At 35.1% G+C, this 12,009-nt stretch overlaps 1 protein-coding gene across 4 annotated transcripts in view; it reads left to right on the top strand.

Moving 5' to 3' along the window:
• Window positions 1-12,009, top strand: part of CRY1 (cryptochrome circadian regulator 1) — a 106,820-nt gene that overhangs the window by 64,195 nt on the left and 30,616 nt on the right. For all 4 annotated transcript variants that reach the window (XM_005572120.5, XM_065524749.1, XM_005572119.4 and 1 more), the window contains exon 2: window positions 8,318-8,426. In XM_005572120.5, the coding sequence (XP_005572177.3) occupies window positions 8,318-8,426 (109 nt within the window). The remainder of the gene's footprint in view (window positions 1-8,317; window positions 8,427-12,009) is intronic.

Below are 12,009 nucleotides of genomic sequence, written 5' to 3'. Positions count from 1 at the left end.
ACTTGGTCATGAGACCTGTTTTGACTGATTTGTTACCATGGTATATCCTAAATTCTTCTTAATTGATACACACGCCTGTTCCTCAGCTTGAGGACAAAAACTATATTCTAGTCATTGTTAATGTTCTTAAAGCTGTCAAATTAATTTTCCTAAAACATCTTAGATTATTACATATTCTGTAGGAAAGTCGCATTATGTAGTACAAAGAGCACTGTGGTTTGGAGTCAGAGACATCCAGATTAAATTTTCTGCTTCATTGTTTACCTGGGTTTGGAAGTGTCCTTGGTGAGTTTCAGATTCCATCATTTTAAAAATGAGATACCTTGTAAAGTTGTTGGGAGTATAATATATGTAAAGTATCCAGCACAATAGACATTCAGAGAATATTATTTCCCATTTATGTTCCTTCTTCATTGACTATTGAATCAAGCCTTTAAAATCACTTTCTTCTACTTTCATTAATTTATTTAGTCATTAGATAGATATTTATTGAACTCCTGCTGTATGTCAGGAATTGGACAGTGGGAAGTGGTGAACAAGGCCTAGTTGCAGGCTACAGTCCAGTGGCCTTTAATTCTCCTTCCATATCTCGAGCTATTGTATTGATACTTCAGGGTCACTGCCTACCATCACCACCACATCCTTGAAATTTTTGCCTAAGCCGCTCCCCATATCAAAACAGGGAAAGAAAAATCCAGAAATGATTTCTCCCACCTGATTTTTCAGAGCACATTAGTGATATCTATTTGTATTTTATATGTTGTATTCTACCATAGCCAGTTCTGTAGTGTTTATGTACATAATATACATATTCAGGTTCCTTTTTTAGGTTTTAAGCTCTGTGATATTGGAACCTCATTTATCTTTGTATGACTCAAATCAGTGATTGAAATTATAGAAGTAATTAACAGTATCACTCCTTCAAAGGCATTTTAGAAATTTTGTAGAGGAATTTTTGTTTGTCATAATGATTGATTTTTTTTTTTTTTTTTTTTTTTTTGAGGCAAGATCTCACTCTGTCGCCCAGGCTGGAGTACAGTGTGCAATGGCATGATCACAGCCAGCTCAGTGCAGCCTCAACCTCCCAGGCTCAATTGATCCTCCTGCCTCAGCCCACCCCAAGTAGCTAGGACTACAGGCATGCGCCACCATGCCTGGCTAGTTTTTTTTGTATTTTTTGTGGAGATGAGGTCTCCCTATGTTGCTCAGGCTGGTCTCGAACTCCTGCGCTCAAGCGATCCACCCACCTTGGCCTCCCAAAAGTGCTGGGGTTACAGGCATGAGCCACTGTGTCCGGAAGGTGCTAGTGGAATTAGTAAGGAGAGGCCAAGAATGGAAGATTTCTTTCAGTACTCACAGTAATCCCTCAAAATAAATAGTTGTCTCTAGGTGCCATAGTGTGCATGCACGTAGTTCCAGCTATTCAGGAACCGAGATGGGAGGATCACTTGATTCCAGGAATTTGAGACCAGCCCGGGCAACATAATGAGACCCTATCTCTAAAATAAATAAGTAAATAAAATAGTTTTTCTGAGTTTCACATAAATTTCAAATGTTCTTCCAGATGTTTAATGTAAGTGAAAAACTTATTCATAGTGTTCTGAACCTAGAGACTTAAGTCTTTATGTATAAACAGTAGGGTTTTTTAAACACAATTTTAACATACACTGAGTTTTCCTGGAATGCATTTATCACCTATATAAATAAAGGAAATATTGTACTTTGCTTTTTTTCTGAACTTTACTGTCTTGGTCAATATTTAAGAAAATCGCATCACCAAAGACAGTATCACTCATGGTATATGGTGTTTGAGTCACTAGTAACACAACTGTATTAGTCTGTTTTATAGCTGTTAAATTTAAAATGATTCTATATGTAGGTGTGGACATTGAGTTTTAATTCATTGTCTCCTTATATCGTGCTCATGTATTTACCTCTAGAAGTACATGTTATTTCTTTTTAAAATATAAATGACTTTTCTTTAATTTCTCCTGTATGTTTCAATTAAAGCATTATATTAATGCTTTAAAATTGTGTGTATGGATATGTTATATTATCTAGGTCTTTTATTTCAGGATTTAAAAGAGGGCATTGCAAAATATTAGTTATAAAAAGTGATACAGGTCTACTGGTTTATGGCTTTTAGAGTCTGGCAAATGCAAAATTTGCTTTTAAAAGATATATTTCATCTTTATTGAACATTAAACTCTTATCTTCAGGGAGAATGTGTATCACAAATATCCAGACAATTTAAATAGAATTAAGTTAGATGAAAACACTAAAAATTTGTTACAAACCAGAAAAAAGAGCATATGTAAACTTTATTAAATTTATACAGACACAAATTGTTATATTTTTTAAATCTCTAATAAAATATAACAGACTGGTTAATGACTGAGAATCTCCATTTTTTTTCTTTGTGATAGTGTATACAGAACTTTAATTTTTTTCTACATTTAACTCTTGTTTTATGTGGATAATAAGGTTATTCTTGTAGTTTTAGTGATTTTAGTTTATATTCTTTGCATCAGTTCTTTGGGGTCAGCAATGAGTTGTTCTTGTTTAGATACTGTAAGTGTAGTTTTTGTTGCTGAGTGTGTAAGATATATTTTACAAACTAGCATACGGAACCACATGGCTTTACTCTGGTATAATACATGTTAGTTCTTAATGCCTTGTTTTCAGCAGCAATAGGATTATGTTGTATCTTACCATTGCCTTTTTTGGACTGTTTCATAGACAGAACTAGAAATTCTAGTTATATAAAGCTGTTCTAGCACAGACTGGAAAGTAGGTCATTGTGACGGAGTATACTAAACCGTCCACTGGTTGCTATAGCAATGACCTACTTTAGGAAAATATTTCTGTTGATTCATGCTGAAGTCATCTTTTGGAAGTGGTATAAGGAAGCTTACTGCAGATAATTTTTAAAATAATAGCAATAGATAGTGATCTCTGGAGGAAAAAAACATCCTTAAAATGTTTAAAGTGAAGAAATATATTTTGTCACCTAGTATCTCTTCAATTTATTTTAAAGTGGTGCATTCAGTATTGTAATTAATATGAGGACTGTGCTTCTATGTAGGCAGTATAGTTATATGAAGGGATGTAATGTAAGTTTTACTATCATTTGGTCTACTTAAAAAGCAATCTGTTGTATGTAGTTAATAGCATTATTAACTGAGCCTTCAAATGCGTGTAGTTCAAGAAAATAATATATATGCCAAATTGGAGAAGGTATGAAAGTATGTTCCTATTAAGATGATATCATATGTATTTTCAGTGGAATATATTAAAAATAAATCATTCATTCAATATTGAGCGTCCCAGAGCACATGCATTTCTATTACATTAAGGTTGAACTTGGTGTGTTCCTTGGAACACACTGAATCTGAACTCTAACAGATCTAATCCTTTTTCCAGTTAAGGGTAGAGGATTGAGCATTAGATTTTGTATAGTTTTGAAGTAACATTATTTATTCAGCATTAAAAAGAAATCACACCCATCACTGAGTTGATACTTTGAACCTGGGCTGTTGGAGGTATTATCAAGGAAAAATTATATGCTTAGAGATTAGTTGAGTCTTAATTGCATTGTACTTTGTTTTATAATATTCATAGTCACATTGACCTTGCTACTGGGAAAGGTTTCCTTGAAATCGTAGTTCAAAGTCACATTCAGATGAAGTTATGAGTTCAAAGTAATTCTATATACAGGTATAGGCATCCAGCTAATTCATGTTTTCTTTTGTCATGCCCAAGTATTTACACATAGAAATGCATGAGGTGTTTCTTTAAAAAAAAAAAAAAAAAACAGGAATTATTCTCAAGGGAAAATAACAACTTCTGTTTGATACATAGCTATCATGTACTAGAGACTCTACTAGGTGATTTTATGAGGCTTCTAATCCTTTTAGCAGTTATACAAGACATCCCTACTACGTCATTTAATCCTGTTTCTAATCTTTTCAACAAATTATACAAGGCATGTAATGAGATTTATTTGCCAAATATAGAAACCAAAATAGAGGTTAAGAAAACTGTAGTTAGAGGGCCTGATGGCTCATGTCTGTAATCCCAGCACTCAGGGAGGCTGAGGCAGGTGGATCACTTGAGGTCAGGAGTTCAAGACCAGCCTGGCCAACATGGTGAAACCCTATCTCTACTAAAAATACAAAAATAATTAGCCAGGTGTGGTGGCATACTGCTGTAATCCCAGCCACTTGGGAGGCTGAGGCACAAGAATTGCCTGAACCTGGGAGGTGGAGGCAGTGAGCTGAGATCGTGCCACTGCACTCCAACCTGGGCGACAGAACAAGACCCTGTCTCAGAAAGAGAGAGAGGGGGAGAGACTGACTTACTTTGAAATCCATCAGGAGGAGGTTTTATTTTATATATATATAAAATATATTATTTATTTTATATATATGTATATATTATATAGAGGTAAAATTTTTTCATCCTCTGAAGGACGTCATGCACCTCAGAGGTTCAGAAGATATAGAAGTGACTTTCAGCTAGAAGATTTAAGGTTAATGGGATATGAACTTAAAGGGATGGGAATTGGGAAAGGTACTACAAGCCAAGGAAAGGGCCAGGAGATTGAATGTGTGGTGAAAGAGAAGTTTGATTTGGTGTGAGAAAGGGGTGTGAGGTAGGAAATCATCCTAGAACCCTAGGTTAATAATTTGTTGTGTATTGTATAAGGATTGAGTCACTGAAAACCTTTGTATAGGAAGGTGTGCCTCATGAAGATTTGGAATTGCGTATAAAATGAATTAGAACGGAGAGAGATTGTTAGTAGGCAGATCTATTTAAAGGCATTGCAGTAAATACAAGCAAGAGATAATATGAACTAGAATTATTGTAGCAAAAATAGAAGTGAAAAGGAAGGAGAACACTAAAAAGTAATAGTATATAATTGTACTTACTGTGGTCAGGCACTATTCTAAGAGCTTCACATAGTTAATTTATTTAATTCTCACGAACAATGCTATGAGACAGGTCCTATTACTGTCCCAATTTTACAGATGAGGAGACTAGATAGGACTTTTCAGGATTGATTTAAGGATAGTAATTTGTTGATAGACTTGTTAAATTATAGGACGTCTGTGCAATGGAGTACTATGAAACTATGAAAATTGGTGCTGTAGAAGTATGTCCATTGCCTCGAAAAGATATTCACCATATATTAAACCAGAAACATATATAGCATATCTCATTTTTCTTCTACTTTGAAGAAATGTATGCTAATTATCAATTTTTAACTTTTTTATGAAGTTAAAAAAATGTGTTTGTTTCTCTCTTTCTCACTCCTATCTCAAACCCCCACTTCCTAAGGGGGAGGTATGATTAATAGTTTGGTAAGTAATTTTCCAATTATTTTCTTGTGCACATATAAACAAAAGTAGATACATGCAATGTAAATTTTATTTTATCAAAGTAATATATGCAAGTAGTTTTAAAAGCTTTATAACAAAGAATAGCATCATAGTGTGTTCTACTTTAGCCTTCTCTTTTGCTTTTCTTCTCAGATCTTTTCTACTTAAAATATTTGATTACAAAGTACCTATATTATTTTTTAAGTTCTTCTATTTTTTAAATCTATGTAACTTTTATGTGAAATGAGAGATGTAAATTATATCTGTGGAAGAAGAACACCATACTTCAATACAGCTTTTAGTCCTTTGTTTCCTGAAGTACCAAAACAAAATTCTTAGGTTTCAAAACTTTTCCCATTGCACCACATTACTTTAGTCCATATCATTCTGTGCATTTGTTTGGTTCATATAATGTTTATTAAGGCCAGGCCTGTGATGGTTCATGCCTGTAATCCCAGCCCTTCGGGAGGCTGAGGTGGGAGGACGACTTGAGGCCAGGAGTTCAAGACCAGCTTGGACAACGTGGGGAGACCCCCACCTCTACAAAAACTACAAAAATTAGCTGGGCATGGTGGCATATGTCTGTGGTCCCAGTCGCTCTAGAGTCTTAGGTGGGAGAAGTCAAGGCTGCAGTGACCCATGATTGCACCACTGCATTCCAGCCTTAGCAACAGAGCACAATCCTGTCTCAAAAAAAAAAAAAAAAAAAAAGTTTATTAAAGGCATTAAGAATGCTTATTCAGCCTATTAAGAAAGGGAAAGGTTATTAATTATTAATCATACTTAATTCTTCATTTTATGAATTAATCATGTCCTTTGGGTTTATTTTCTTTTCCCATCTTACTGTCATTGAACTCTTGTACCACATAGAATCGTTTTGACCAAAAAGTTGAACATGGAGAACTCTTGCTGTTCTCAGTTCTTCCTCATTTTTGGTGGGGAAGATTTTGAAACTAATGTTGCAACAGAGATTAGGGGATTATTATTGCCTTAGATTACCCCTCCAGGACATTTAAGTTTTGTACTGTTTCAATTTAAGAAAACTTAAAATTGCTAGTTCTTTCAACTTCTTAATTTTTGATCTGTGTAAAAACTTTTTTATCTTCTGTCTAGTAACTCCTCTTGCCAAGCAAATACATAAAATTAGATGCTTCCCAATAAACGTTTGTTACCAGACATGATAAATTATTCATAGTTGGAGATAATTTTATTAAACTCCGATGCTTTTATATCACTATCCATCTAACAACAACAGTCTTCTCCCCTGAAGTATTTGTACATTGGTAGTGGGTGGGTTAAGATGGGGATCAGGTGTTGGGGAGGTGACTACAAACCAAGGCAGAAAAGGGATGTGATAAAATATAAATGTGGGGATAGAAAGGATTGCCTCCTACTTGGAAACCCATGAGATTTCTTAAGGTGAAATGGTGGGATGTCTTTAACATCCTCATAAAAATATAGCACTGTGACTCTTCAAGCTGTGCTCCTAAGGAGGAAGATGGTGCTCCTAAAGAGGAAGAAGTGTCAGACCTGATTAGTGTACTTATGTCACTAATAACTACAGTTGTAAAAAATCAACAAGACTTATTTAGTGAAACGATGGGATCGGAATCGGTTAAGAGAACAAAATGATCTAGACCAAGCAACTTTTTAGAACAATCTGTCCATTAGAACTTTCTGCAATGATGGAAAGGTTCTGTAGCTATACTGTTCAGTATGGTAGCCACCAGCGATACATGTGGCTGTTGAGGACTTGAAATGTGGCAAGTGTGACTAAGGAACTGATTTTTAAATTTAACTAACTTAAATTTAAATGGCTACATGTGGCTTTTGGTTACCATATTAGATAGTACACTTCTAGAATATGCATTTCCCTGCTTCTTAATCACTCCTCTTCACAAGTAAGACATAATCACTATTCTGAAAGACCATGTGGCCTGTGGAAAAGACAGATAAATACTTAACCTTAAGATCAAGAACATAAAAGAAGCAAAATAGGAAATAAGATATGTCCAGCTGAAAAGAACAGAATCTAGATGAAAATTAATATGAGTCAAATAATAAGATTGGACCTTCCATGGGTGATATCTCTTTTAAATTTGCTCTTGGGGAATGTTCCATTTCTTCACAACAGAAGATGCAAAGTAAGCAGTCTCCTGGTACTGTCCCAGAATTTTCCTAGATGTCTGTCATGTGTAAGCCTTTTTACTACTTACTTCATTGAAAAAAGCTATAATCTCCACCCCAACTCCATGAAACCTTTTCTTATTTTTATAAGTTAATCTGGCATTTTCTACACTCAGAGAATTAATAACCACATAATTTGGCATCTACTTATTATTAGTTTCTTTTTTAATAAATTAGAAACTTGAAAATGGGCATTATGATTTCGATCTCTTAAACGATTACAATATTACAGAAAAGTACTCATATTCTTTTTTTTTTTTTTTTTGTCCCCTCAGATTCCTTTTTACCATGATATTCTTATTCACTTGCTTATTCATTATATAGGATGTTTCTGGTTTTTTCCCCCCAGTAGCAGATATTCTAGATTTTTCAAGTTTTCCTTTCTATATGAAAAGCCATTTTCGTGTAGAAAGTATTTCATCAAGTTTAAATAATGAAACCAATTTCTTTAATTGCTTTGATACTTCTTTATATATTTTTATGTTCACAAATTAAATTTTTGCTAAGTCACTTTTATTTAATGAAAATTAGTGATTTTATTCAGTATTTCATTAAAATACTAGGTAATTTGTGCTGTAATTAAAAAATATATATTAGTATGGTTTTTGGAAAAAGTAATTTATATATCAATAAGAGGTAATAAGATGATAGGTTGGCATTTCAACTTTTAGAATAACATGATTTTGTAATAATTTATGTCTTCTAAATATATATTTTTAATAATTTAAATAATATTTTCTTCTCTCTAGATTTTTGCTTCAGTGTCTTGAGGATCTTGATGCCAATCTACGAAAATTAAACTCCCGTCTGTTTGTGATTCGTGGACAACCAGCAGATGTGTTTCCCAGGCTTTTCAAGGTAATTTGAAAAATATTTGCATAAAACAATATTTTCTCAGAGAATATTACATATTTGGTAAATAAGGTTTTTTGGCTAATTTAAGGTGTAGAGAATATAAGTATTTTCAGGTAAAATTTTTGTGTGATTTTTTTTCTTTATTTAATGAAAAAGCTACACGTGGTAAAAATCTGACAGTGGGAAAATAGTTTACAATGAAAAGTTCAATCTTTCTTCTACCTTAAACTGCTAGTTCCCCTCCCAGAAGCAACAACTACTACCAGTTTCTTATGTATCCAATTCCAGTTTATTGTGTATCCAATTAGAAATATTTTTTGCATATAAAAAGAATTTTTGTGTGTGTGTGCATATTACACACACACACACACACATATCCATGTGTTTGTGTCTGTGTTACTATCCCCTTTGTTAAAAGTTGAAATGACACACTATACACGCCATTCTCTGCCATGCTTTATTCACATATCCATATAGAAGTTGTTCCATATCATTTCCTCAGTCTTTCAGATGACTTCATAGTATTCCATTTTGTAGATGGCTATAATTTTTTAAACTAGCTTTCTACTGAACGTTTAATTATTTTCTCTGTAGGCCTTTTGTTAATACAAATGCCAGTGAACATACTTGTCCACATTTATGAATCTTTGTTCACATGGGCCAGTACATTTGTGAGATAATTCTTAGAAGACTTTCTGGGTCAAAGGGTTGTAACAATGGACATTTTACCAATAATACAGAACATGTAGTGCTTTTTTTTTTTTCTTTTTTTGAGATGGAGTCTCGCTCTTATCGCCCAGGCTAGAGTGCAGTGGTGCGATCTCGGCTCACTGCAACGTCTGCCTCCTGGGTTCAAGTGATTCTTTTGCCTCAGCCTCCTGAGTAGCTGGGATTGCCGGCGCATGCCACCATGCCTGGCTAATTTTGTACTTTTAGTAGAGACAGGGTTTCACCATGTTGATCAGGCTGGTCTCAAACTCCTGACCTCAGGTGATCCACCTGCCTCGAACTCCCAAAGTGCTGGGGTAACAGGTGTGAGTCACCGTGCCTGGCACTGTAGTGCTTTTTAAAAAACTTAGTAGGAGCTTAAAAATCTTTAAAAATGTTTGAAATACCTATTATTTTTTCTTCCCATTTTTCGAAATGAAAAAAATTAGGCCTAGAGAGTAAATGAGTTGCCCAAAATCATACAACTAGCTCATGGAAATGCCCAGACCAGAAACTGAGTTTCCTCATTGCCCTTTTTATATTCATCTCTTCCTGTTTATTACTGTATTAGTCCATTCTCACATATGCTGCAAAGAAATATCTGAGACTGGGTAATTTATAAAGAAAAGAGATTTAATTGGCTCACGATTCTGCAGGCTGTACAGGAAGCATAGTGGCTTCTGGGAAGGCCTCAGGAAACTTACAGTCATGGTGGAAGGTGAAGGGGAAGTGAGAACTTCACATGGCCAGAGCAGGAGGAAGAGAGAAGAAGTGGGGAGGTGCCACACTTAAAAAAAAAAGAACAGATCTTGCAAGCACTCACTCACAATCAGAGCACCAAGGGGGGAAATCTGCCCCCATGATCCAATCACCTCCCACCAGGCCCCACTTCCAACACTGGGGATTATAATTCAACTTGAGATTTGGGTGAGAACATAGATTCCAAACCATATCAACTATTAGACTTTATAAATGTGTATCTGCTTTTTCTTGAAGCATTTGATTCATCAGATTTTGAAATAGCAATGTTTCTATTTGTATTTCTTAATGTAGAAGGGAACAGCTCCTTTCTGTGAATGAGAAGATCAATCCCCAGTGCTGGGAATCAAATTAACATTACTTAGCCCTTTTTTTTTTTTTTTTTTTTTTGCTTGTATGAAAGACACATTTAATGTTAGTGAAAATTTACATTCATTAAAGAGTGTTCACAACTGTAATACATCAACTTAGAATTTAACCTAGGTATTTGGGAGAGTTCTAACAAGAAAGCATATCAGAAGCAATGATAATAATTTATCAGCAACTCATGAGTGTAAGAGTGTGTGTGGATAATTGTTTCAACCCTATCTCTAAATCTGTTTGGCATAAATAAAATGAATCCTAAGTGGAGTTGCCTTTTTTTGTTTGGGGCCAGGGAGACAGAGTTTCGCTCTGTTGCCCCGCTTATAGTGCAGTGGTGCCATCGTAGCTCATTGCAGCCTCAAACTCCTGGGCTCAGGTGATCCTAGGACTACAGAATTGAATAGCTAAGACTGCAGTTGTATACCACCATACTCGGCTAATTTTTTTTTTTTTTTTGGTAGTCTTGCTGTGTTGCCCAGGCTAGTCTCAATCTTCTAGCCTCAGACAATCTTCCTCCCTCAACCTCCTAAAGCATTGGGATTACAGGCATGAGCCATAGCACCTAACCCTAGTTACTTTAAAATAATAAAATTCTTATTTACTTGTTTTGAACCAACGTTTTTCAAACCAGCGAGTGTTCTTTGTTTTGAGATTTCTTCTGCCTAAAATAGCACATTATTGGACCAAACTATCTTCTGTATTTAAATGATGTCCTATCTTATCAATTTGGCAGAGGATTTCCACATGGGCCATAATATACAAATACATGAACACATACATATACATATAGTACTTATTATTTTATTCTGATTTTTTCTTTAGCTGCATATAGTAGTCTGTATAAAATGCCATTTATGAAAACTTCCTTTTAGATTTATTTACCATATCTAGAGCCATAGAGGGAATTAATTCCTTTTTTATTGAATTAATGTTTTGATTTTTACTTTTTGCTTATAGGTTCAACATGCATGTGTCTTTTTTTTTAGGAAAAAAAGGCTGAAAGGATATACAATTAAAAGCATATCATCCCCCACCTTCACCCTAACCATCAAAACCACAGTTTCTCTGAGGGAGAAGATTCTTCTGTCATTAACTAGCTGAGTCACTTAATTAGTGTCTCAGGTCTTAATATGGTTCTAGTACAGCAAGTAGTGGGATTTTTAATAGGTAATTAATCTGGTTTTCCACATTGGAGGTAAGACTAGTTTAGACCTGGTAACAGTGCCCTTAGTTAATTGGGATAGTTGTGGCAGTGGCTCCAGTACTGATATCTCCCCTAGTATGTATCTTTCTTCTGTGTCATTCACTCAATTTATTCTGTTTATAAGGAGTAGATTCAGGAATGGGTCAGAACATTTTTATACACACATAAGTAAACACATATATATCTAATAAACTATCATCATTTTTTCTGGCGTTTTTTTACTTAGTTTTTTTTCTAAGTTAAACTTTGACTTAATATAGGCTAACAAGGTGACTTTTTCTAGGCCCTGCAGAAACTTCTTTTTTTTTTTTTTTGAGACGGAGTCTCGCTCTGTCGCCCAGGCTGGAGTGCAGTGGCGCGATCTCGGCTCACTGCAAGCTCCGCCTCCCGGGTTCACGCCATTCTCCTGCCTCAGCCTCCCGAGTAGCTGGGACTACAGGCGCCCACAACCGCGCCCGGCTAATTTTTTGTATTTTTAGTAGAGACGGGGTTTCACCGTGGTCTCGATCTCCTGACCTTGTGATCCGCCCGCCTCGGCCTAGAAACTTCTAA

Source organism: Macaca fascicularis, chromosome 11, assembly GCF_037993035.2.
Source record: "Macaca fascicularis isolate 582-1 chromosome 11, T2T-MFA8v1.1".
Classification (NCBI taxonomy): Eukaryota; Metazoa; Chordata; class Mammalia; order Primates; family Cercopithecidae; genus Macaca; species Macaca fascicularis.
The sequence above is the reverse complement of the archived record's forward strand: the minus strand, read 5'-3'. Positions and strand labels throughout refer to the sequence as shown.